The sequence below is a fragment of the Mugil cephalus genome, chromosome 9, assembly GCF_022458985.1.
Source record: "Mugil cephalus isolate CIBA_MC_2020 chromosome 9, CIBA_Mcephalus_1.1, whole genome shotgun sequence".
Lineage (NCBI taxonomy): Eukaryota > Metazoa > Chordata > Actinopteri > Mugiliformes > Mugilidae > Mugil > Mugil cephalus.
In genome coordinates, this window is record NC_061778.1 from 20,664,937 (window position 1) to 20,691,089 (window position 26,153).

Below are 26,153 nucleotides of genomic sequence, written 5' to 3' on the forward strand. Positions count from 1 at the left end.
AAGTTGAGTTTCTGAAACTCTTTAGTAGGCAGCCCCACACACTCAAAAAGCAAGGCATATGCAGGTTAATAGTTTTTTTTCCACAGCCTAACCGGCAGAAATGGGGACAGAGAGCAGCAGCAAACACTCATAATTGAACATAAATCTGAAAAGTCTTTGATCGGAATTATATTGTCTTTACATTTCACACTTTGATCTGGAATAAGTTGATGGATTTCCAACAAAGGAGGGCAGTGTGCTGGAGGACTGAGGGCTGCAGGCTTTCACAGCTGCGGTGGAGGTTTACGGACAAAGCAAGACGTGAACAATGACAGGAAAACTCAGGAACGCACCTTTAGAATTCCCTCTCTTCGAGATATCACCCTGGATGTTTTCACTACAACATCAGGCCCTTTGAGAAGAGGAGCACTGACCCCAGAGACGGGACAGTCCACTGAAGATGTCTGACCTCAGCCAAGTTGCTGTATACTCAGACAGCACAGATATTTACAAGGTGAGAGGGGAAGTTTAAATTTGAATCTTGATAACACACTTCAGGGGAAAAACATATGAAGTGACATTTTGAATTCGACATGTAGTTGAATTCCAAGTCTCTCCTACACCAGAATCGCTTGTGTTCAAGTTTTTGAACATCCTAGGCCCCACAACCCCAACCTTACATGGGTCGTTTGGGGTTTGCTAAACTGTAACAGCACTAGTACAACAAAATCTATTTAGTATGATGAAACAAGCTTAGCTCAAGGCCACAATCATTTCCAGTAATGTAGGCGCTGTAGAAATTTATTTACCCATTTCCCTTATTTATCCGTTGACCAAAATCCATCGCTGCTTATTCTCTAGAAACTCATTTTATATCAGAGGCCACACACAGCCCAATCTGATCTCATGTGGGGCGGACCAGTAACAATAATAACATTAGAACATAGAGAAACCACAAATCCAGATGTTTTCATGCACAGAAACCAGTTCCTTTATATTTTTATCTTATCGTTTCAGTGTCTTATATTTGTATTTTTTTTTTAATCCTTTTGATGTCTGTTGTGTATTTTAAACCGTCTTACTTTGTACGGTGTCATTGCATGTTTTGAAAGGCGAAAATGGGTGAAATGAAACGTATTATTAGAATTATTTTTAAATTATTATTATATTATATTATATTATATTATATTATATTATATTTTATTATATTATATTATATTATATTATATTATATTATTAGAAGTAGATTACAATAACGTCCTTTTAAAAATGTCTTATGAAGAACCGGAAAGATATGTGCAGTTTCGGCATGTTCTGGCTCTCAGTGTTGTGTGATGTCTGCAACTCTTAGTGGACCGATTAGAAATAGATGCCTATTTTATCGAAAAATTATGGTTACTATCTTCCCGCAAACCAGACTGGGCCGGTTTTGGCTGTATGTTTGACAACCCTGCTTTACGTGGATTTGCGGAGGCCGGAGCCTATCCCAGCTGGACGCGGCCTAGACAGGTGGCCAATCTGTGACAGACCAGCTAAAGAGACAAACTACCATTCACAACTACAGTCAATATGCACTCACTTATAATGCAGGTGCTTCTAATGTGGGAGGCCTTAGTCAGCTGGCAAGTTTGAACCCAGATCCGTTCTTACTGAGGCGACAGTGCTGACCACTGCGTGCAGCTAATCCATATGCAACTATTGCATGGCCGTCTCAGCATTCAACGCTCCTTTCGCTGACCTATAGACCTCTTTCACACATTTTTCAGGCAGAAATAGACGAGGATGTGCAGCAGACGTTTCGGTGAAACGATGACAGCATGGTGTTGTCTGCAGATTTTCCCGAGATTATTTTTAATCTGATGCTTTAAAGCAGCTGTAACTGATTTGACATTTGCATAGCAACCGTGTGAAAACAAAGGGGTCGTTCATAGTCATAATCCTGCAAAGAATTAATGACTGAATCTGCAGCTCTCAGCTCAGTTCGCTGTCCTGCAACTCTACCGTTTTGGTTCTCTCCCATTCCTTTACGCATGCAGCAAATACAAGAAGCTCTAAAGGCCACACTCTCAGCACAAAACAAAAGACAAACACCCAGCAAATAGTTGGTGAATACAGGCACGTGTTTAGCTACAAATGAGTCAGATCACTTCCCTCAGGAAACACAAGGGACAGAACAAACAGCAACATGAAAGGTGATGAAGTGACAGCAGCGTATTCATATCGTTAGATTGACTGAATGGGAGCGAGTGAACTGGGATCGTAAACAATATATTTAGCATGCTGACATCTGCAACATCTTTTAAAGTTTATCTTAGCAAAAGACTGACTGACGCAAAAGAAAGACACGCTAAGCTGTGTGTGCTTCAACGACTGTTTCATTTCTTAGGAATTATTATTGAAGAGAGAAAATATTCCCTCTTTGTCTTCATGTTGGTTTTAAATCAACAAGTTTAGCTGATTGTTCATCTCTTCCCAGAATGTGTTCTGCAACCCCGCCTTCGAGCTCGAGGGGGAGAAAGAGGAAAGGGTGGAGGGATTCAGGACGTCCTCATCAACTCCTGAACCAATCAAACCACCAGCAGCGAGTGAGTCAGCCTTTCGTTGTTTACATTTATTAGTGTGTGTGGCTATCAAGTTCATCCTTCTTTTAGGAAACAAGTGTACGTAAATATGCTAGTTATGATTATATGTAGCTGCATGGGGACTAAAGGTGGTGTTATGTTGTAGATATTAGTCCTGCCCGGGCTGTGAAAAGAGCATAATTCTTCTCATCTCTTCATACGCTCAGATTTTAGTTTCCAAAACTGGACTTAGAAAGTGCACATTAACTATAAAAAGCCTGAAATAAAAACTGTGTGTGAGGTTTGATTTGTCAGCCAGGGACAGGCAAATAAAACAGTAAAATAGATGTTTTGTTTTAAGCCTTAGCTCTGGATATTAAGAAATCTAAGAAAGTTCACATTAATGTGTGTTTTTTCAGTTTTTAAGAACAATTTTGAAATTTGATTTATAAATGATTCAATTGCAAAACTGGGCAAAATCCAGGAGTTAGTTTTTAGCTAACTTTAGCTACCTTTAGGTCATTGTTGAGGAATTGATAACTCAGTGATAGTTTTTGTCCCAGCTTTTGAACGTCGATTTACGTTTATTAAAGGGAGCGAACATCACACGATTCTGTTTTAGTAGCAGCTAAATGTGAAATAAAAAATTCACATCTTACATACAAAAATTCAATTATCCAGAGACATTTTGTTCAAGTACCCGCCCATGAGATACTGTATGTTTGTGTTTTATGATTGAGGCCTTGGCTGGGGTCTGTTGGGGGTCTGTGTGACGCGTCTGCGGGGGCCGGGCCGTAGCTGGGGGGTGGTGGTGGTCTCTGCCGCCGCCCTGCTCCTGTTGGCAGCCATCGGACTGGCGCTGGCCCTCATTCTCACACGTGAGTCTTAGCTGCATCTCAGATCAGTCAACATTAAAGTAAGTAAGTAGTTAAAGTAAACTAATGTAAAGGGTCGAGTGATTTTAGAAAGCCGTGTTCCATACTGGTTGTTAATGTGTGCGGACCTTCTAACAAACTCAGGGGCCACATAGTGAAATTTGATCTCAAGCAGGTTGGACCAGAAACATAACAGCATTATAATTTATAAGTAACAACAACTCCAGATTTTTTTCCATTTATTTAGTGCTTAGAAGAACAGGTATACTAGGAAATTTCTTAAGAAAAATAAGTGAAATTTGGGCCCATTGCTGTCTGCTGTTTAGTCCTGGGTCCTGGTGTTCTCTCTGCTTCTCTTCCTGAAACAGTGGACAAATTAGAGATAACACTTTTTTTCATTGCAGTCTTTTATGTAATTTTTGAAATTTGCACATTTATGTTGCAGGTCAGACTGGACCCTCTGGTGAGCCACTATGTTTGACACCTGTGTTCCAACTAAAAACATGAAGCAATGCAGATGCACTATTACTGGACTGGGCCCTAAACATATAAGGGAAAACTATTCCAGCCTAATTACAGCTGCGGTCTGTTGTACATTAATAAGAATTCTGTGACGACAGAAGAGGTTCTTTTCTCCTCATTTAGAGATAAAAGGCCAAGCCGTGGAGGATCAGATGCTGTCCACCAGCAATCCAGACGCACAGAGTGCAGGAGACGGAACGTCCCATGCTTTACCAACAGTCTCAACAAACGGAGGTCAAGAGGACATCACAGCTGCACCCCAGCCTGCCAGAATCCCCCCGTCCGACACAAGTAGGCCTCTCCTCACCAAGCAGTAATGTCTCTTCGTCATTTTCTCATTTAAGGAATTCCCCTTTTCCTCTCAGGTTGCGGAGGTGTTCTGACCGACTCCGAAGGCAGTTTCAGTTCCCCGAACCACCCCGGCTCCTACCCCCCCAACTCACTGTGTGTGTGGGTGATACGGGTCCCACCCCCCTCCCTGGTCCAGATTCATATTTCCTCTCTGACGGTGGAGGGACCATCTCCTTGTCTGTTTGACTGGCTGGAGGTCCAGGAGCAGATCGAGCGGACGTCTGTGGTCACCAGGTGAATCGGGTCCCGGCAATAATGACAAAATAGTTCCTTTCATTGCCATGTTACACTGACTCTCCTACAAATAACATTTTTCTTCCTAGTGTCAGAAAAATGATGTTGTTGCCTCAAGTTATTGGTAGATGGCGCTAAAAGTCTGTGTATAACTGAAGAGCACGTTTGGGTACTGGAGCATTCTGGGAAAAGTTTCATTACATGAGAAGAGTTTGACCTTTTTGATTACTTACGTACATTCTTGGAAAGTGTCGTAACAAGATTCATGAAATTCCAAAAACAATACGCAAGTCGCCTCCTCGCAAATCCTGCTGAGGATTTATAGTTGCAGCGTTCAAAGTTCAGTCCAAAGCTGTAATGGAGATGGAGAGAGTGGAGGGGGGAAAAAAAGATTATCTGATTAAATCTCTCTCCCACAGGTTCTGTGGAAACGTGGCTCCTCCAACAGTCAACACAAACAGCAGCACGGTGTGGGTCACCTTCCGCTCCGACGGCAGCATCGCAGGCAACGGCTTCACAGCTCAGTACAGGGCCGTGCAGCCTGGACACAGTCAGTAGCCTGCATGTGGACGGTGCCGGGTCCGTTTACACCCGTACGCATGTGTCACTTTGTGTGTTTTCTCAGAGAGCTGCTCCAGAGAGGAGTTCATGTGTGACGGCGGTCGCTGTCTGCTGCCTGTGTCCTTGTGCGACGGTCATCCTAACTGTCGCGACCAAACGGATGAGGCAAACTGCAGCAAGAAACATAACGGTGAGAACCTGTAAAAAAAGACACCAAGCGCATTAAAGAAAGGCCCAAAGACGCATGAGTGAACTTTTCTCCTTATTTTACAGAATGTGGAGGGCAGAAGTTTGGGCCGTACGGTTACGTTGAAAGTCCGAACCACCCCAGGCCTTATCCTCACCAGCAGGTACATTCAGAACCACGTTAACCTCCTAAATTCTCTGCCACCCTAGGAACAAGAGGGCGGGGACACCTATGTTGTTTAATCAATGTTGCGTTTTTCAGTTGTGTATTTGGCACATATCTGTCGACGAGGGTCGCGTCATCACACTGAGCTTCAGAAACTTCAGCCTCGAGACTCAGGACGTGTGCGAGTTTGACTACGTGGAGGTGCACGACAGCGTGAGCACAGGAGCTGGGAGGGTGCTGGGACGGTAAGACTGGTAAGAGGATAAATGTTGTGTTACATGACCAGAGTGTTCTGAAGCACCTTTTCGTTGCTTCTTGTCAGGTTTTGTGGCACCACCCACCCTCCTGACCTGACCTCCTCCGGCCCCCACATGACTGTGGTGTTTGTGGCCGATGAGGGAGTGGCCGACAGCGGCTTCAACGCAACATACCAGGCTGTGTCTGTACTGGACAGTGAGTTAATATCTTTGTAAAGCCAATCTACATTTAACCAAAGTGCTGCAGCTTTCCTTGGCATCTTTTTGTGTGTCCTCCTTTCCTTAAATGCATTTTTTCCACCCTCCTTATCTCTTTTTGACCATCTTCCATCTTTACTCCCAGCTTTCTTTGGCCTAGATTGATCCTTTACGAGAGGTTTTCATTCATTTCTCCTTTTATAGACTTCTATAACCTTTTGCGCGTATATTTTTTAAAGGGACATGCGATCCCAGCCAGTTTGCCTGCAGCACAGGCGAGTGTCTTCAGCAGCAGTGGCTGTGCGACGGATGGAACGACTGTCCCGACGGAGAAGACGAACAGCGCTGTGGCAACTCCACCTACCCTCCCTTCGGTGAGTGCACGTTATCTCTGACCTCAATCGGAGGCGCCAGCCTTTTGTTTTCACTCCCATTGAGATGAGGCAGAGAAAATCTGCTGTTGAAATAGGGGAGTGGAAACAACGGCACCTTTCTTACCTGTGTACTGACAATCTCATCAAATCTGAAATCCTAATTTAATGAGTGTAAATTAATGTTTCCCCCTCACGCTGAAACCAGCTTCATCCTGCGAGTTCATAGAGGAGGAGATGTGTCAGGGACTCAGCTACAACCTCACCTCCTTCCCCAACATCTGGCTGTCCATTGCTGACCAGGCAGAAGCTGCCACCCTCCTACGACAGTATCGGGTAAAAGTTACCTCCACCATTCATCTGTTCCACCTTCAAAAAGTTCCACTGTTTAGAACATCTTGCCTCTCCGTTTGGTTCCCCAGGTGCTGATGGAGCTGGCGTGCTTCGAGCCTCTGCAGAGGCTTGTGTGTGGGATGTTTTTTCCCCTGTGCAGCCCTCAGGGCGGCGTCCTGCAGCCCTGCCGCTTGGTCTGCTCCTCGGCCGAGCAGCAGTGCAGCCAGGCCCTGGATCTCTTCTCCTTCAGCTGGCCCTTCAACTGCCACCTTCTACCCGACTCGCAGGACCCCCTGGAGTGTTCGCTGCCGTAAAGCTTTAACAGTTACAACACATTTGAGTTGCGATATTAGTGCGAGAGATCCAGGAAAACACAGATTTGCAGCCAAGTATTCAAGGACTGGATGGACACATAATGCATGTGCTGAATACATTGGACTTGAAGTTACACCTTTGAAATAGATGTTATGGATATGATATGGTTTTAAGTGGTCATTCAGTGGCTTTCTGATTGGTCCGCTGACCACCAATCAGACAAATCCTTCCCCTTCTCAGCTTAGACAAACAATGGCCATGTGGGCACTCTCTCCTATAGACGAATAATGAACCAGCAGCATAAAAGTTGTAATTGTGACTCTTTAAAAAAACAAAAAATAAACAAAAAAAAATAAAACATACAGTCAACGAGTATAGGCACAGTGTAGACAATAAATACATATGTGAACTGGAAACTAGTGGCTGGACTACTTATTTTTCCAATGCCTGCCAACATTAGCGTAGTTGCTAACATTAGCACATGTATTTTTATTGCAGGGTTTTCAATGTTTTTCTATGGGAATGAACTGTTTGTTGCATGTCTACTGTTTGTCTAACATTGAACCAGTACTGTAGGATGTCATGACACGATAAAGGGCAGGAACCCTCTGGGTGGTGGTCAGCAGACCAATCAGAAGGGAAGCATGAGAAAGTTTTTAATCTCCAATAGGAATCAAAGTGTACACCGAGTTGTCCTTTTGCATTATTTATTGCTTCAGTGTCAATCATGTAAAACAGTAAACTGATTTAACAATAAAGAGAGAATACTTTCAACACACAAACTTCTTTGCATTGTTCTTCAACATACCAAACCTTCACTATGTGCTTCTATTTTACAGTGTTTGTAACAGTCCAGATCTGCTCTAGTGTCAGACAACATGAGAAAAAATGCGTGGGCTGAATCACTCTGGAAGTTATGGCCGTGGTTCTGTTTTTCTGACCTGACATGATCAAATATAACAAACTCAAGTCTCATGTGAAAGCCGTGTGGCTTTCGTCTCAAGGACCCGTTGATTTAACTTGATTTAAAAACTGATCTGCGAACTGTTGGTGCAGGAGAACTGAAAATGAATTAAAATATTTTTCATTTAAAAATTAAATAAGAGTTAAATACGTTTTTATATGAGAATCAATCAGGTAGCATTAGCAATGGCTCAGCCATTAGATGTAGTTACTTTATTTATCATCAATGCAGCTGGCCACCATTTAATACATCTAATCTAGTCAATAGATTCTTAATCATCTGAGGCCCAGAAAGTGCACAAGAGGAAAGAGCGTTCTCATAATAAACCCAGAAAAGAAATCTATTTTAAGTGGGTGAAGGAAATATTTTGTTTTATGATTCCCAGTTGGATTTTGCTACACGAAAGTTGAATGTAAACCATAAAAGTGTGTGACTGCGCTGTTATGGAGGGACGATGAGTTTTAGGGTATGGTCGAGAGCGACAGCAGTCAGGCCCCACACACGATGTTTTCCATTTCGAAACACTGGTAGTGTGTAGCCGTACTTGTCACCGGTGCGGAAGTGTGTGTAGCCGCGGTTCTGAGGGTTGCATAAGTGGGACAAGGACAAAGTGAAGATCTCCTCCACCTGAGGGGAGGGAGGGGAGGAGGGGCAGACAAACAAAGCACAGGTTTGAGATAAATAATAAACTTTTTTGGAGTTGTTAGTGTATAAATTTGCTTTGCCACTTTAAAAGGTCAGGAATTCTCAAAGAAAAACAGACAATAAAACCAGCTCAATTACACTCAGATTTCTTAGACGATATAAAACATTTGAGTCACAGAGGAGAACATTTGGTCAAAGTGTATAAAATAATCGAGGAAAGCATCTGTTGCATATTAGAGCAGGAGTGACTCTCACGAGAATGAATAAAAACACACAATCACCAAGGACAAAACTATTTAATGCAGATATAAACATATGTAGGATGACTTTACCTCTCCAGGGTTTGGTTTGAAGGCCAAACCTTCTAGAGGGCCGAGGTTAGCGAGCACGGGAGCAATCATCATCCCTGACTGGAGAGTCATGCAGAAAACACAATGAGAAGCTTTAATTCTCTGTTTTAACAACAAGAGTTTCAGTATATTTCTGAGTTTTTATTTGCTAAGTAATCAATCCATAAAAAGACCATCATTATAATCATAATTACAGTGACTGTAAATCTTTCTAAATGGATAATGAGAATGAAATCAAAATAAATAATTTTATTAAAATTCACGTTGCTCAAGTCCAGGTTCATAAACAGTAAAAAGTCAATTTTATATGAAACTGAACCGTCACTCACCATGTCCCTGAGAGGCTTCAGGATGCCCCAGACCCTCTCTGTTGCCACATTAACACCCAGCTCCTCCCGGGCTTCCCGCAGCGCTGTGGCCACTACATCTCTGTCCGATGGGTCACTCTTTCCTCCAGCAAAGCTACACAATGATGAAAAGCAGGGGGAATCAAAGAGGCCATATTCAGTACTAATAACACACATTTTTAAAATGTTTTTGTTCTTCCCACCTACCTGACATCTCCCTTGTGTCTGCCCTTCAGGGTGCTGGAGCGGAGGGTGAAGAGGAAGGCAGGCTCCCCTTCAACAGAGCAGAGAGAGACCAAGACCGATGCCCATCTCCCCTCGTTCTTCCCCTGGCTTCGACTTGCCTCTTTTCTTGCCCTTTCCGCCTCATAGAGCTTCAAGTTGGGCAGCAGCCTGTGTCGACACCTGTTTTCATTCACAGGGGATAAGCAGTCTCTCCAGATGTCCGCCACGCGAGGGGCAGCTTGATGAACATTTCTGGTCCGGCGACAAGATTCACTATGGGGTTGGGATCTACTGTGAAAGTGTCTTAAAATCTGCAGTGCATTCGTTGAGAAGCTAAAAGGTCTAACAAAGTGCTGCCTGTGACATAAATGGCTTTGAAGAAGGTTACGTTGAGTCTTACGGGTGCAGCTGAGTGAAGGCAGGCTGACGTCCCAAGGCTGTCTCCAACACTGTCTTAAAGTTGTGTAACTGTCCCAGTTAGCGCTCACAGGATCGGATGTTCGTTTGGTAGCAGGTTCTGAAGGCTGATGGTGACTTAACAAAACGGCTTTGGATGCGATGCTTTCAAATGAAGCCCCTCTCAGCTGATACCAGTCACAGTCCGCCCTAAAAAGAGACGGCTGTGTTGAACAGCAAACTGTCTCTGTTGGCGATGATGACCCAGCCTTACTCCTGTCATGTACTTCTTCATATCTCCTTTCTTTCGCATGATTTGCTCCAAGCGGTCCAGCATCAGCGTGCTCGGAGGCTGCAGCAAGGTGGGACTCTCTCAGCAGCAGCCATGACCTTATGGGACAAGACCTGGTCAGGATCTGAGGCCCCCTAAACATCCTATGAAGAGAAAACAAAAACATATAATGAAAGACTTGTTGTTTCCATCGGCATGAACGATAGTTAGGTGAACCAAATCCGCCTATCACTGCCTGCGGAGGAGAGGACTCGAAGGAAGTGAATACAAAGTGGACAAGGCAAGTCGAAACCCAGCTGATCTAAGATCAGATGTTTCAACTATTGCCTAAAGATTTTAAGGCTTTAGTAATTCCCCATTTCCCCAAACAAGTTCAGCTGTTAGTCCCTAAGTAGGTGAAAGTTTATAAGTCCATTTCAGTCACTGTCCAACTTTACCCCATTTACTGGAGCTGCTAGTTAACTAGCTCGCTGAGCTGAGCTTCTCCACAACTAACTATGGCTATGAAACACAGGTACTAAACCAGTCAACAGCTTAAGAGAGAGGGACTTATACTCAAAGACAGTTATGTGCACAAGGTAAGTAACCGGCTAACTTTCAGCTAGCATACACTTAGCAAAACACAGAGCTAACAAGCTCATGACATTCAAAGCTAGTATTTAGACCTGGTGAATGGCAAGTAGACGACGTCCCACACCAGCTCACAATACACTCCAAAACTCCAGTTTTAACAGTAAAACGTAATATCAAAGCGGGTAAACACGCACCTAGAAGCTGAATTAGCAGCAGCTGGCTCCCTCACCCAGCTAGCTAGCCGGTTACCACTGGTCAATATGGCGGCGGTGGCTTCATAAACGTCAGTGATGCCCTCACCATCAGTTTATGCTTCTGCGTCGATTGACGCACGGGCTCCCGCAGACCCTACACAGAGCCTCGCTATGTAACTGATGTGCACCCATAAACAAAACAGCGCGCTGCCGCACAGTGAGCTGGATCTATAAAGAATCGGAACTGAGGAAGTTTGGAGATACAAACATTTGAATGACTCATGCTCGGCGAAATTATGGCTGAATTAGGCTGAAATATCAGTGAAAGTTTCAACACCATTGTTGAAAGTGAAGCAGGAAGTAGAAACAAAAATGAATCCGACTGACAAAAAAGATACAGCGCCTTCTAACTTTTGGGTGGCGTTATTACAGAGCGAGCCAGAGGCACAAGTATAAAAGTCTCACACCAACGGAGGGTCCGTGCGTAGGTCAGCGCAGTACTATAAATTAGGCTTAAGGCGACCAGATTTCTGAAATGAAATCCGTGGACAGCTCGGAGAAAAAATAAATAAATAAATCTTATGAAAATGAAATGAAGATACAAGTATGGTTTCATTTATGTCGACATATTTATGTATATTTAAACATATTTCAACTGCTACGTCTGTAATGTCAATAGCAGCGCGACAGGATACCGTAATAACCGTTATTGAAGTCTGTGCGCAACAATTTGTTTTCTCATTCATAAAACACTAAATCGGGGACATTTTCACAGGCAGCTCTAGTGGGGGGACAGGTCATCCAAAATGGGCACTGTCCCTAGAAATCAGTGATGTCTGGTCACCCTACCTGACTGCGCTGCGACGACGTCAAGAAGGTTACGGTATTTCACAAGTCTGACAAGAATTTGCTTTCTGCGTAGAAATGGGGGGAGGAGGCGAGAAAGAATAACATATGCACATTATTTAGTGGTGAAATCACTGGGAAGTACGTCCCAATCACACCTCAAGCGACAAACCAGTCTGTCTTGTCTGGCCTGCACTCAGCTACTCAAGGATCCTTTACTCCCAAGAGTTTTAGTAGTTTTAGTTGCTAATGAGCCTAGCATATCATTTGCCAGGGTCAAAATTTTAAGCATTATATTAAACCACTGGTGATGAGTTCATTTACATGTTGACGTTAAGTTGCCATTAGTTCAGACACCTACCAAAGGATTTAACAAACTGAGAAACACCTGAGACATGAGAGTAAAAAACTCCTTGCCTCACCTGTTTGACCAGCCCCACCTCAAGACAAGGTGTTTCAGCTATCTTAGCAGCCTGTGATTCATTTGAACTGGCATTTCAGCCTTGACATCCTCAGGTGACTTTGCTTTAAATGTTCTGCTCCGCTAGACGTAACTCTGTGTCTGTAAGTTGATCTAAGTTGTCTCTTTTTGTTCCTTCATACATAGGTCTCTAGTAAATCATCTTTCTTCATTGCACCGAGCACCATATGGCCTCAGCCTGGTCTGAAGAGGAGAGCTTTACCTGTCCAGTATGTCTGGATATCCTGAAGGACCCAGCCACCCTACCATGTGGACACTCGTACTGCTTGGCTTGTATCCAGGGCCACTGGGACAAGGGAGATAGCAGGGGCCAGTACAGCTGCCCCCAGTGTAGGCAGGTCTTCAACCCTCGGCCCTCGCTGGCCAAGAGCACTTTGCTAGCGGAGGCTATGGAGAAGCTGAGAACCAGCAGCCTCAAGCTAAACGCCGCCACGGCTGCCTCTTTAGCCGCCTCTTCAGCTGCCTCTTCAGCCCCGCCGTCGATGCCCATCTATCTGGAGGTCCTGCCACACATAGGACGGCGGCAGGGCAGCGTGTACCCCCAGCTTCCCACAGTGCAAGCCAGATCCTGCCCTCAACACGACCGACCCCTCGACCTTTACTGCCGCGATGACAAAGAGAGTGTGTGTGGGGTGTGCTGCCAGTATGGACACAAGGGACACCATGTGCTCAAACCACAGGAAGAGAGAACAGAGAGACAGGTATGTCACTGGGTATCATCATAGTAATGTAAATTATAAGAGTAATGTTTTTAGTGTGGCCTTCCAGTCGTCCTTTGTCACGTGAAAAATAAGGAAAAACAACCATGTTGGCACAAGCGTAGCGTTTCCAAAATGTAGCTAAACTTGATGGACTTGTAAATCAACCAACAGTTGTTTTTTTGTCCGATTCTTGCGATACGTTTGAAATGGTCATCCTCTTCTTGCTTTTTCTCTGCAAAAATATCTTGTGCTATTTTGTGAAATCGTCACTGACGTGGCCATCGTGGTGTGTGTGTGTGTGTGTGTGTGTGTGTGTGTGTGTGTGTGTGTGTAGAAAGAGCTTCATCAGATGCAGACAGAGATAGAGAGGAGAATCCAGGAGACTGAAAAGAAGCTCAAGACGCTCCCACATTCTGCCCGTCAACACAAAGTAAGTAGAATCCTTTCTTTTTCTTTTTCCTTACTACTTGGTTGCAGTTTTGTTTGTGACGTCATGATTCTTTATTCTTGGTAGTGCCATTCACATAACATCCTTATCTTCATCCTGTCCTCTCCACACTCCCAGGCCTTGGTCCAGGCTCTCGAGAAGGAGAGCATAGATTTGTTCTCTGAGGTAGTCAAGATCGTGGATGTGACCGGCACGCAGGTTGGTGAGCTCCTAAGCACCCACGAGTCCTCCTTAGGGAGCCAGGTTGAAGGGCAGATCCACAGACTGGAGCAGGAGGTGGCGCAGCTCCACTGGAGGAGTGAGGAGCTGAGCAGACTGACGGACATGCAGGACGATGTCTGCTTCTTGAAGGTAACGAGTGCAAGGAACGGCGTTTCTGGAAGATGATTTCCTCAACAGCAGGTTTTAATGGTGAACCTTTGTGACTTTTGTTTGTCTCCAGAATTTCTTCCTCTTGGAGCCACTGGGTCCGGCGGGTGTCCCAGGAGAGTTGGTGCTGAGTAAGGAGGAGGCTGCGATAGCTTCCATCCGCTCAACCATGAAAGAACTGCAAGAGTCAGTTCAGGGTCTTTGCAAAGCCACCCTGGATAAGATTGTTACATTAGGTCAGTTCTTCTCTTCTCTTCTCTTCTCTTCTCTTCTCTTCTCTTCTCTTCTCTTCTCTTCTCTTCTCTTCTCTTCTCTTCTCTTCTCTTCTCTTCTCCAGATTGTCAAATCTTCTCTGTTCCTTGCAGTGAATCTTGACCCTGTGGATTCTGCTCCCAGTGGTGCAGCAGCAGCAGCCTCGGCACCAGCTGATGATTCTGATTATACGACAAGTCAACGTACAGGTACCTTCCTCCAGATCACCCATTGCAAAAGCACCGAATGAGTTCAAGCTGAAAAACAACTCAGTTCTGACCATTCACATGTGTTTCTTACAACCTCTCTTTTCTATAGTGTGTGAGTCGATAACAAACCCTCCACCATTGCCACCTAAGCGATGGCAAGGTAATTTACTTTACGGATGAATGTACAGTGTTTTGGTAGCTGATGAAACAAATGCTCTTTGACTTGAAGACTGAACTGTGATGGAATACTAATTGTACACTTTTTTTCTTACCCCCAGGTCACGAGCCCTCACTGCCTATGGGTCTTCAAGGTGAGAATAAGAAAGTTCGCAAGAGTACATGATCACTGATTAAGTTAGATGCCATGGAGTTGAGATGTTCCTTGATTTACCTGTTCAATTTGTTTTGTTGCCTCTCTCTCTCTCTCTCTTTCCATCTGGACATGAAGCCTCAGCCCCCCCTCCACCCATCATTCCTCGTCGTCAAAGTAAATACATAAGTATAAAATGCCTTTACATGTCACTCTACTACTTCCTCTAAAGAGTGGAAGAGGGCACTAACTACAAGCAAACTGACTACTTACTTACTTATACTGGCTCTTGTACAAGTGCAACAATGTATTTATTTATTTATTTTTTGTTGTTGTCTCTCATTTTCCTCTTAGCTTGTCCTGTAACAACCGTGGGACTTGTGAGTCCAGAACCAAAAACCAGAGCGGAGATGCTAAAATGTGAGTCTGTTGAACTCTGAACATAGGCTGCAGTTTCCAACACTTGTTTGAGGGGTTCAAAGTCCTTAATAAAATGCATCCTCTTCCTTCAGTTCATTTTGAACCCACCATGGACCCCAACACTGTGTATCGTCACGTGCTGCTGTCAGATGGCGGTCGTAAGGCCACCATGCGAGCTGAGAACCTGAACCCGCCAGATCATCCCGAACGCTTCCAGTTCTGGAGGCAGGTTCTCTGCAGAGAGGCCCTGGCAGGGAGCCCTTACTACTGGGAGGTGGAGTGGACTGGCCACAAGGTGAATCCATACACATAAGTTAAAGAGGAAAAAAGTATGGTTCATACAATATCTTAATAGAAATCTGTCAGCTATATTTTCCAGGATGTTATGTAAAATTACATTAAAATATTAAACCACTGACAGGAGAAGTAAATAATATTGACAATCTTGATGGCAGCAGCCATTACCAGTAGGATGCAGCCTGACACAGACACACACACAATAACGGTTTAGGAACAACTAAAACAATAAAAACAGCACAAGGTGTTGACCTGGCCTCCAAATTCACTAGATCCCAAACTCATCAAATATCCATGGGATGCATTGGGACAAGCCTGATCTGTAGAGTTCCCTCCTCTTCAACCCACAGGACCCAAAGGACCCCCACTAACAATATTCTGTTGCCAGACACCACAGGACACCCTCAGACTCTCAGAAGCTATTCGGTCCATAATATACAGTATCCAGAGTCATATTTAGAGTCATATCTCTCTGTTTTCTTTCAATTAGTGTTAAATTACTAAATAAAAATGTTAGTATCGATATTTTTTTAATGCTTTATTTACAGTTTTAACTTTACAAAACGAAACAGTCACACCTTCAAAAAAAAAGCAAAAAAAGGGGGGGGCTGCCAGACTGTTACATATATTTACATGAATAGACGTTCCGGGAATATAAAACATATTTGCAGTAGTTAAAGTAAAACAAGTACCACATAAAAAAAAAAAAAAAAAGTTGAGTCAGGCATCACACCTGACACGGGACCAGGAAGAGTCTTTCTATTTGAATAACTGTTAACGTCTCACTGAGCCAATGAGCAGAGGTGGCTGGAGTGGTATGTTAGTGTAGATATTTGAGCGTGTTAACTGTGGCTTGCAGGGTAGACCGGGTCGTCCACAAAACCAGAGGTTGAGCGTGGACACTGAACACTGAGTTACTCCCAGTTCTTGGCACTGGTGTCTGAATGTGTATGAACGAGTGGGTGAATGTGTGTGAATGAGTGGGTGAATGTGACATTGCAACTGTAAAATGCTTGAGTAGAACAGTGCTAAATAAATAACCTATGTAAAAACGCACGCTCTATATGTATAAGACTAGTATACATCCACATTAGTTTAGGTACTGAAGATGAAACTTTACACCTACCAGTCACTTTCACCAGTCAGACGATTTGCATGATTTGCATCTTTTCCTAATCCTTTTTTCTGTCCCATTATCTAGGTCACTGTTGGCGTAGCCTACAAGACGATGGAACGTAAGAGTTCTGATGACAGCAGCCGCCTGGGCCACAATGCTCAATCCTGGAGCCTCTACTGGTCCGGGACCGGCTTCTCCTTCTGGCACAACGGCCAGGAAAAGCTGCTTGGCTCCCCTAAGGCCAGGCGGATCGGCATCTATTTGGACCAGCATGCAGGTGTTCTGGCCTTTTACGGCATCAGTAACAACCAGGCTCACCTCATTCACAGGCACCAGGAACAGTTCACTGGCCCTCTGTACCCGGGATTCAGGTTCTGGACAGGAGCAGGGGCTACGGTGACTGTTTGCCAGCTGGCCTGAGTTGTATATGATGAATAGGCAGCTGCTTTTTATAAACACTCGTTTGCTGATTGTTAGAAGCACTCGTGAAAACGAATGCATTCTTATATAACAGATGAGCACTAAATCCTCCTTCATGTCTGAATGAAAGTTCAGTTTATGTTAAAAACAATGTCAAAAAGGTGGTAATTTAACTTCATGATCATTCTGGAAGAAGCAGTTTGTGGTGCTGTTGAACTGAATTGAATGACACACTAAAGGATTTGACTAAAACATCCAAAAAATAAAAACAAGTGCCAGTGCTACAAACCACAGCCTCCAAATTGAAAACACAGTTGAATGAACAGTTCTTTGTTATTGTTTTTTTGTTTTTTTTGTTGTTGTTTTTTTTTACCAAATGCCGAATACTATGACTTTCATTAAGCTAAGATGTTGAATGTATTCATTTTCACTAGTGCACCTAATAAACTGACGAGTGTATATCACCTGTGTGTGGTTGGACGGATCTGAGATTTTAATACTGAAAAAAATCTGTTGTTGCCCTGCACATGTTCAGTAACATCTGGTTTGTAAATTATTCTAATTCTTGTGATTCAGACTGTCTTAATATTTCTTTCGGACATAAGTTAAAGATTAATAAATACTCATTTCACATTGGAAGCCCTGTTTTGGTTTTTGTTTCACCACATGACAATTCTAAACATGTAAATACTTCCAGCCTTCATCCATTCCTAAAGGAATAACCTGTACACTGGAGATCTTATCTCGGATCCCTATGGCTCGGTGACCTGGATGCGTGAAGCTCTCCCTCCGTAGTTATCTCTGCAGTCGCGCTCCCACACTGATTAGGAAGAAACTTTCTGTGTCAACCTCTTGGGTCAACACGTTTAATTTTATGGTCACAACTAGTTTTCAATGAGCCCGCGATGAAAAGTCACAATCTATTTGGACTTAAAAGCCTATCAGCTTGTTACAACTTTTTTTGTGAGTCTTCAGAAAGTCTTCAAACATTCATAAACAAGCGACGAGCTTTGTGCTGTTTGGTAATCCAACACTATTCACAGGAGGACAATGGGGTTCTCATTTTACATGTGGTGGCAACAGCTTGTAGTGTCCTGCCCTGATTAAAAAAGTTGGACAAATTAAATAGATGCAGTTAACACTGGTGTCACAGGGTGCTTCAATGCTTCTTGGTGCAAAACATCTGTCTTACATGTGGGATTAGGCAAATTTGCTTGAATACAAAAAAAAAAATAAATAAATAGATAAAAAATCAGTGCCAACGGTTAACATGTAGCAGTGAAACATTGTACGGCAATAACACTTTTAAAGTGGTCTTAAGCTGCTGCACATCTCACTCTATATTTACTACACAATATGGTCTAACATGCACTTGAAACAGATGAAAGATCTTTATGTGCTGATGAGAACCCCAAACCATGTGGACAACACGCCTCAGGGGAGAGACAATACCTGACCCACATTGACAACACAAAGACCCGGTGGCTACGTCTGTATGTCTCTAAAGACCCTCACTCAATGAAGAAAAGAGTGAAGGTATACAGGTATGAATACGTATAAGGGAAACAGGGAGGAGCCTTTGAAAGCCAAAAGAAAAGAATTGTTGGGAAACACATATATATGGCTGTACATCTTGAACCTGCATTAGTCTACCTCGTCCTCTGCCCTTCTGAAGCTATCGTCAGTTCCCAGCGTCACCATGCAAGGTGAGACTTGATTTAACAAGCAAAAAGTTGTAAGAACTGACAGGTTGTAACTGTAGACTGCAGATGTTAGATGTAAGGGAACAACCGTCACAAGGGTCAGTGATTTTAAATGAGTTTATTGCTAAATGTCTTTGCTCTTCTTCTCCCAGCTGTCGTACTGCTGTGTCTGTTGGAGGCAGTGTTTGTCCATGCTGTAAATTACAACTGGGGTGGACCCACGGGCAACACAGAGAACAGAGGCGCCGATTTCAACACGGAAGATGGTGAAACATTGTTAATCAATCGCACCATTTATGTATGTATATGTATGTATACCCTTTCTTATGTGACGGTGTGTGTGTGTGTGTGTGTGCCTTCAGTGTGTCTTACGGACCAGGCGTCATGTGGATGCTGTCTGATGCAGCAGCAGATACACAAGATGAAGATGTTCTTTAACATGACCCTCAGTGAGCTGGAGAGGGACCTGATGAAAACACAAACCGCCCTTAACAATGTCAGAGGTGAGACACATGCACAAACTGCACAAACCAGAGGAGAGGGTATAGCAGTGATTTAAGCTCCTCGTTGCACATTTCACAAGTATAATCCCTTCTTTTCCCTCCGCAACTTTATAATACATTTGTCTCTTTCCTCCTGCAACTACAGCCAGCCGCAGCGCCTTCTCCGTCGCCCTGACCAATACACCCAGTTTGAAATGCTTTGGTCCCTTCCGTGATGACAGGCTTATTGCCTACCAACACGTCTTCATCAACCTGGGAGACAACTACAACCTAGACACTGGCATCTTCACTGTTCCCCGTTCTGGCGTCTACAGCATCGCCCTCACCGTCTATAGCGACGCCGGCTCACCTGGCAACACTCTGGCAGCGTGCGGCGCCCTGCAGGTTAATGGGAACGTGGTGGCAGGGCCCAGAGAAAAAAATATGCAAGACCAAGAGGACAGCGCCACTATTGTCGTGGCTCTTCAGCTGAACGCTGGAGACAAGGTGGCTGTCAACTTGCCCATTGGCTGTTTCCTCTGCGATGACAGCAGCCACTATAACACTTTCACTGGTTTCCTGTTGTATGCTACTGACTAAGTTAGGGAGGGGTATTTGAATCAAATGTTATCCTACTGACAAGATTTTAGGCTAATGCATGAAATCTTTCTGAGGTGATAGTCGTGCTAGTTAGCCTTGTACTCTTAGTCATAAACACCATGCTTTCACCGTCATTTTGCTTGTTTTATTTCATCATTTTCCACTATACTCTTATCCAGCATCACTTTTACTATTTATGATAATTGGAGAATTTTCAAGCTTCAAATCAATCAAATGTAATTCTTCTATGCCTGTGCCCATGTTCTATGCTGATTCACATCTGCCTAACGTTATGCAGAAATATATGTTTTTCTCATTGTTTTTGCAGACATGATTTTGTGTGGTGGAAACATGTGGTCTGGAAAATAAATTTGGATTTCAAAAAAATCATAATATTGTATGATCATTTCTTATAAGTTCCACTAAAGAACACTGAAAGGTCAAAAGAGTTGTCACTTGAGTTAGCAAAATAATTCTGTGGTTTGTTGATCTGTCACGAAGGAGCAGTTAAAAATGCTTATGAGCAGCTGGATTCTTTCTAAAACTCACAAGATTAGATGTGTGCAGCACACAGCCAAAGGAAATATAAATGAAAATGTATTTAATTTTATGTATATTTAATCACATAACATGAATGATGAATGAATGACAAGTTTTCAGTTTAATTTCTGTTTATTGAGATGTATTTTAATACTCACGAACATCAGATGTTCATATTTGAGTATGGCACAATCAAGCTTGTGAAGTCATCAGGACTGGATGACTTAGAGCTTGAAGCTTCTTTTCTATCTGTCTTCGGGGGACAGAGACATGGTTGATGTTGCTGCTGCTGACATCAGGGTTGTGTCTTTGCTGGGTGTGTTGCCCGCTGGACCGAGGATGGTGAGGATAACGTGTCCAGCGTGGACCAAGGAATCTGCTCTTATGTTGTCTCTGTGGCCTTGGTGTTTGTTGGTAGGTGGAACTGTAGTACCACTGAGGCTGCCTCAGATGACTTTGGCAGTGACAACAGATGTGTTCTCTTGGCCACCACTGTTCAACCTCTGCACGTGAAGGGCGTGGGTAATAGTAGGCTGCCTGTGGGCGTCTGTGATAACGGGAAGCTCTGTCATATCTTGCATGGATCGGCCTCTGGTACCTTGGATGACGCTGCAGGGCCCCTCCGTGAGAGAAGTTGCTGTTACCCCAATTTCTGTGATGCCATGGATTAAATCGACGCGTCGCTTTGACTTTTGTCTTGTTTGCGTCTTCTTGACAATCCCCTGCATAGGGGATTCTGCGATAGTGGGCAGAGAAGGTTCTTTTTGTATCCATCACTTTAGTGCTGGTGCTTCCTGGATCTTTGCCTTGAGAGGTTCCAGTACTAGCTTGTTCCATGGACACATCATCTTGAAGTGAATCAGTGATTCTGCGGTAGTGAGCAAGCAGGTGGTACCTGCGATGTGCTCGTAGTGCCCAGATACCAGAGGAATCCTTCGTGGAGGATGAAAATGGAGGTCTTCCTCTAGTAGAGGTCCTGCCTGAATCTTTATCTTGACATGTTCCAACATGGCCATGTGCCATGTGTACATCATCAAGTGAATCAGAGATTCTCCGGTAGCGGGCAAGCAGCTGGTATCTGCAATGTTTACGCCATGCCCACATACCAGAGGAGTCCTTGTTGAGAAGAGAACCAGTGTGTCTTCTGTGTGAAGTAGTAGTTGTTCTCTCCTTTTCTACCAGCGATCCAGTGGTGGTAGACCTGGCCTCCACCTCTGGCGCTCCAGTGGAGGTGCTGGTCAGTATTCCCACTACTCCAGTGGTGGTGCTGGCCTCTGTCTCTGGTACAGCAGTGTTGGTGCTGCCAGAGTCTTTGCACTGTGATGTTCCAGGATCATCATCTGCCTTCGATACGTCATCAGTGGAATCACAAATTCTTCGGTAGTGGGTAAGAAGTTGGTACCTGCGATTTTTAGAGTGTTTGAGAGTTTGAACTCGTGTAGCTTCCATGCTGTCTTGAAGGTCAACCATGCTCTAATGAGATTTAGGTTTTCTAGACGATATGAAATGATTTGTGACGTTTCTGAAGTCCTATTTATACTTTTCTGACATCAAAAACACTCTAGTGGCTTTGATCTCAGACCTAGTTGACTCTGATGACATCATGGAGCAGAATGCCATGATGTCATGGCCTGAACACAGCCATGGCAACAGAAAAGTCATGTGACTTAATTCTAGATTAGCATTCCATTCAAAATACAAAAATATACACCAATCAAGCGTAACATTATGACCACTGACAGGTTAAGTCAATAACATTGATCTTGATCATCTTGTGACAACTCAGTGTTCTGCTGGGAAATTTTTTAACCTGCCATTTGTGTGGGTGTTACTTAAAATATCCTTAAAAACTTCAAGAAGTTGTCAGTTTTAGTTAACATATTTTTAGGCCACAATTCCAGTTCAGCCAGGTCTAGTCCGTCACAGGACTCATAAGGATCGTTGCAAATCTCCCTCAATGACTAAGTGATTACAGCCCCAACTCACAACCTGCTAAATGACTGGCACTGTACCTAAGTCACTTTCATATGTGATTCTTAATTTGTCATATTCCTAAACACAATATAAGATGTGAAAGAATCTTTGCTTATACAGCCTGGTTTTAATTGAAATTGTGCAATTAATTTGTGTGTGATCAAGTGTGATCACATGTTCACATCAACATGTTCTGCTTGTCTTTGGTGGTAAGAGACCCAAAAATGTGTAAGCAAGGAGCATTAAGCCATAACTCAAAAGTTCAATAGTAATAACAACATAGTGTGCTAAATTAGGTTAAAAATATTGCAACAGCAATACATGAATGAACACTGTCCTAATTCCGTAATGTAAACTAGCATTAGCATAAGTTCTTTAGATTCATGGATGAAGAGTACATGCCTTCAGTGTTCTTCAAAGATGAGAACACAGCTTAATTTTTCACGAGTTTGAAACCTAATTTCACACACTTGTCCATTTGTCTTTTAATAATTCAGACTTGGCATGGTGGCTCACATGTACTGTAGCTTTACTCAGCTTTTAAATGATGTATATACTGTAGCTGTTGAGCATCATGCATATGGGGTGCAGAAGAAATCACTACATCTGTTTAAAACATAACGTAAAGTACCACAGCTATGGAGAACTTCCTGTGTGGTGCCCATGCCTAAGATCCCACACCCCAAAGATCCGAACAGCTACAGACTGATGACACTAACGTTTCATCTGATAAAGACACTGGAGAGGCTGATCTTTGCCCATCTGTGCCCTCTGGTGAGCTCATCGATAGACCAACTTTTATAGACCAAGTTCACCTACCAGCCCAGCAGCGGAGTATATGATGCTGCCATCTACCTCCTGGAAAGAGCTCTCTCACCTGGAGGAGGCTGGGAGGACTGTGAGAGTCATGTTCTTTGATTTCACCTGTGCTTTCAACACCATCCAGCCTGTCATATTTTGGAACAAGCTGGTGCACACAGGAGTGGACCACCACCTCACATCCTCGATGTTGGACTACCTCACCAACAGTCCACAGTACGTGAGGACACGGGACTGTGTGTCTGATGTAGTCGTTTGCAGCATGGGAGTCCCTCAGGGCAATGTGCTGGCTCCGTTCCGCTTCTCCATGTACACCACTGACTTGAAAAACCTCTCAATCAGCTGTCATCTGCATACATTCTTAGATGACTCTGCTTGTCGTTGTACAGTATAAAGATGGATTGATTGTGGGGAAGTCTCCCCACACATGCAACAGTCTGCAAAAGCAAGCTAAGTAGATGACCTTCCAATTTAATTTCCAATTCATTAAAGAGGGGCTATAGATAGATAGATAGATAGATAGATAGATAGATAGATAGATAGATAGATAGATAGATAGATAGATAGATAGATAGATAGATAGATAGATAGATAGATAGATAGATTACTTTATTCATCCCCGAAGGGAAATTAGATTGTCACAGCAGTCTGGTATTTGAGTACAATAAAATACAAATTTGTACGAGTGCTAGACGTGGTCATTTTTTGATGTAGGTAAATCACTGTTAAAGTAGTAGTTCACAAGACAAAAAAGTGTGGGCAACCAATGCTCCTGTAGTCGCATCATTTCTTTATTTGGACCTAATTGTTTTGTGCATTTTCCCAATCTAACTTAACAGAATGCAAGACTAACAAGTCAGATAATAATGGTGTCCCAAACAGTAGCTGAAGGACATAATCCACAATAATCACAGTACAGTAAACCACACTTATGCAGAAATGCATGCATACTCACACTTGACACTTAATTGGATACCCTAGCATAAATGATTTGAAATTCAATTGTGTTTCCATTTTGGTGGCTGTCTTTTGTACTACTGAATTCAATTGTGTTGTACAGAGGCTTGATCCTATTTTCTAACAACCCCATTTTAGTCAGGGCCACAGACTAAATGACTAAATGACAGAAACAATTTGTTTTTAATTCAATCCAGTTAACAGCTCTTCATTCTCCAAAAATGATCACACTGTAGAATTACCACCTTTCTTATATTGTTTCAATATTAATTGAACCTTATAACAGTCATTACGTTTAGTGCAGGACAGTTACATTAGAATCCATTGTTTTTTACTAGTGTACCCAATGAACTGACTTTATGTTCCTATTCTGGCCACTGGAACATCGTCAGTGCATCTAAAATGTGTGTAAATCATTTCAAATAACCAGGTCTGTGCTTAGAACACATAAGGAAGACTTCATTGCAGTTGATAGATGATATCTGAGGGAAATCCAGGAGAGTATGTGCCTGCTCCTGTAAGAATTTTAGAAATGAGAGCCCCTAGTGATGAAAGAATAAATCTTCAGGTATAAAGTTGCTTATAAAGCCAAATGGGACGGCCTTTTTTTTTTTTTTTTTTTTTTTTTTAAAGGAGGAGCAATGTTTAAAGAAGTAGAATAAAAAATGTGACAAGGGAGGGGCCTTGAGAAAATATATATCCACGACACTTGTCTCAAGATCAGTCTCCACATCATCCATCCTTCAAGAGCATTTTCATCACTTATCAGCGTCAGCATGAGAGGTGAGACAAGATAGTGGCATCTTCTTTTGAATGGAGATGGTTGAACATCCATTGAAAAGAATGGCTTTTCTTTTTAAAAGTAGTAGCTTTTGTCCATATTCATAACATTCTAACTGTAGATGACATAGTAGTGATTAAGGCTGACAATAAAATTTTAAGACTTAAAACAAAACCATTTTACTTGAATTTCTTTCATTGTGTCACAGAAAATAGAAAAAAGGAAAAGAAATGACAGTTGTTCATGGTCAGCTGATTATTAGTTAAGAAACTGTAACAGAATTTACTAAAACCTGCTCTTTTATTCCTCCCAGCTCTTGTACTGCTGTACCTGCTCCATGCAGTTTTTGGTCAGGTTACCAAATATTCCTGGTACGGACCTGTCCAGGAGGTACGTGCTCCGGACCCCGCTCTAAGCTCAGGTGAGGAACGGTTCAACAAATGAATCTGTCCCTTCTGTCAATACTTAGTGACCCCCTGCTCACATCTGCAACTTAATATGCTCACACCCGTTTAGCAGCGTGCCTTGCTGACCAGACGTCGTGTGGCTGCTGTCTAATGAAGAAAAACATTAACTACATGGAGATGTACTTTAACCAGAGCATTGTAGAAATGAAAAACCAGCTGATGACAGCCCAGACAGCCCTCAACGATATGAGAGGTGAGTGAGTCACACAGACCTGGAAACAGTGCAGATTCTCAAAAGATCCACTTCTTATTCCACAAATCTGACATTTTTTTTCTTCCTTATATCTCCAGCCAGTCGGAGTGCCTTCTCCGTTGCTCTTAACAATCAGGTTTTTTTGACCTGCATTGGACCTGTTAATAGTGACACTGTTATCATCTATAAACACGTCTTCCTTAACTTGGGAAACGGCTACAATGTGCAAACTGGCGTCTTCACTGCTCCCCGCTCTGGCGTCTACAGCCTCGCTGTCACCATCTACGGCAATAAAGCCAACCTGGCTTCCTGCGCCAGTCTGCAGGTTAACGGCATCGCGGTGGCCAGACTAAACGACCAAATTGGTCAGGACCCCGAAGACAGCAACAGCGCCGTTGCGGCCGTGAAGCTGAATGCCGGGGACAAGGTGACGATGAACCTGCTGAAAAACTGCCTCATCTGCGACGACTTCAACCACTTTAACACTTTCACTGGCTTCCTTTTGTATGCTACTAATTAAGTCAGCAAACTGAGGCTCTGTGCTTTGTTTAAAACTGCCAGATGAAACATTTCTGTGATGACAGTCATGCTCTATTGCTAATGCTCTCTAAGATATTCTCTGTATTCCAAAATTTTTAATCAATCTTAGCTGGATTCAACTCACGAGTTGAGTAAAATAAAAATAAAAAATAATAAATTATGTCTCTTTTTTTTCTGTTCTGTCTTGGTTGTGACAGTGCTTGAACTTTAGCTTCTTAAATGATGTGATATCAATTGTCTGTCAAATCTCTCAACCACAAAATAAACCAGACTTTTAAACAAGCTGTCAGCCTTTTGAGTTTCTTCTGTTACAACATGCCTTTAAATAAAGT

At 43.1% G+C, this 26,153-nt stretch overlaps 5 protein-coding genes across 9 annotated transcripts; 4 read left to right on the forward strand and 1 right to left on the reverse strand.

The window, feature by feature from the left end:
• The first annotated feature begins 43 nt into the window (after nt 1-43).
• On the forward strand, nt 44-7,685 carry LOC125013880 (membrane frizzled-related protein). The gene is made up of 13 exons (XM_047594810.1): nt 44-493; nt 2,456-2,564; nt 3,281-3,418; nt 4,061-4,228; nt 4,303-4,522; nt 4,942-5,072; nt 5,148-5,273; nt 5,357-5,433; nt 5,532-5,680; nt 5,758-5,888; nt 6,130-6,264; nt 6,470-6,597; nt 6,684-7,685. The coding sequence occupies exons 1-13, from the start codon at nt 440-442 to the stop codon at nt 6,906-6,908; spliced, it is 1,791 nt and encodes a 596-aa protein (XP_047450766.1). The 5' UTR covers nt 44-439; the 3' UTR covers nt 6,909-7,685.
• On the reverse strand, nt 7,600-11,853 carry nudt8 (nudix (nucleoside diphosphate linked moiety X)-type motif 8). Of its 2 annotated transcripts, none has more exons than XM_047594812.1 (5): nt 11,745-11,853; nt 9,423-10,271; nt 9,198-9,330; nt 8,851-8,928; nt 7,600-8,500 (listed from the first exon to the last, which is right to left on the reverse strand). In XM_047594812.1, the coding sequence occupies exons 2-5, from the start codon at nt 10,268-10,270 to the stop codon at nt 8,315-8,317; spliced, it is 1,245 nt and encodes a 414-aa protein (XP_047450768.1). In that variant the 5' UTR covers nt 10,271; nt 11,745-11,853; the 3' UTR covers nt 7,600-8,314. The 2 variants fall into 2 exon arrangements, with proteins under 2 accessions (XP_047450768.1, XP_047450767.1); XM_047594811.1 differs by lacking the exon at nt 11,745-11,853 and adding an exon at nt 10,896-11,048.
• On the forward strand, nt 11,759-17,404 carry ftr86 (finTRIM family, member 86). Of its 3 annotated transcripts, none has more exons than XM_047594808.1 (12): nt 11,759-11,778; nt 12,349-12,923; nt 13,258-13,353; nt 13,489-13,722; nt 13,814-13,976; nt 14,106-14,201; nt 14,311-14,361; nt 14,480-14,512; nt 14,650-14,688; nt 14,866-14,931; nt 15,024-15,226; nt 16,430-17,404. In XM_047594808.1, the coding sequence occupies exons 2-12, from the start codon at nt 12,390-12,392 to the stop codon at nt 16,763-16,765; spliced, it is 1,851 nt and encodes a 616-aa protein (XP_047450764.1). In that variant the 5' UTR covers nt 11,759-11,778; nt 12,349-12,389; the 3' UTR covers nt 16,766-17,404. The 3 variants fall into 3 exon arrangements, with proteins under 3 accessions (XP_047450764.1, XP_047450763.1, XP_047450765.1); XM_047594807.1 differs by lacking the exon at nt 11,759-11,778 and adding an exon at nt 12,011-12,257; XM_047594809.1 differs by lacking the exons at nt 11,759-11,778; nt 14,311-14,361 and adding an exon at nt 12,011-12,257.
• A 927-nt stretch (nt 17,405-18,331) lies between these two features.
• On the forward strand, nt 18,332-19,940 carry LOC125013634 (C1q-related factor-like). Its single transcript, XM_047594481.1, has 4 exons — nt 18,332-18,471; nt 18,621-18,734; nt 18,831-18,971; nt 19,117-19,940. The coding sequence occupies exons 1-4, from the start codon at nt 18,465-18,467 to the stop codon at nt 19,548-19,550; spliced, it is 696 nt and encodes a 231-aa protein (XP_047450437.1). The 5' UTR covers nt 18,332-18,464; the 3' UTR covers nt 19,551-19,940.
• Nucleotides 19,941-24,542: 4,602 nt separating this feature from the next.
• Nucleotides 24,543-26,103, forward strand: LOC125013882. 2 transcript variants are annotated; one of them, XM_047594814.1, is made up of 4 exons: nt 24,543-24,623; nt 24,935-25,042; nt 25,141-25,281; nt 25,380-26,103. In XM_047594814.1, the coding sequence occupies exons 1-4, from the start codon at nt 24,617-24,619 to the stop codon at nt 25,799-25,801; spliced, it is 678 nt and encodes a 225-aa protein (XP_047450770.1). In that variant the 5' UTR covers nt 24,543-24,616; the 3' UTR covers nt 25,802-26,103. The 2 variants fall into 2 exon arrangements, with proteins under 2 accessions (XP_047450770.1, XP_047450769.1); XM_047594813.1 differs by having other exon boundaries at nt 24,544-24,623; nt 25,138-25,281.
• The last annotated feature ends 50 nt before the right edge of the window (nt 26,104-26,153 follow it).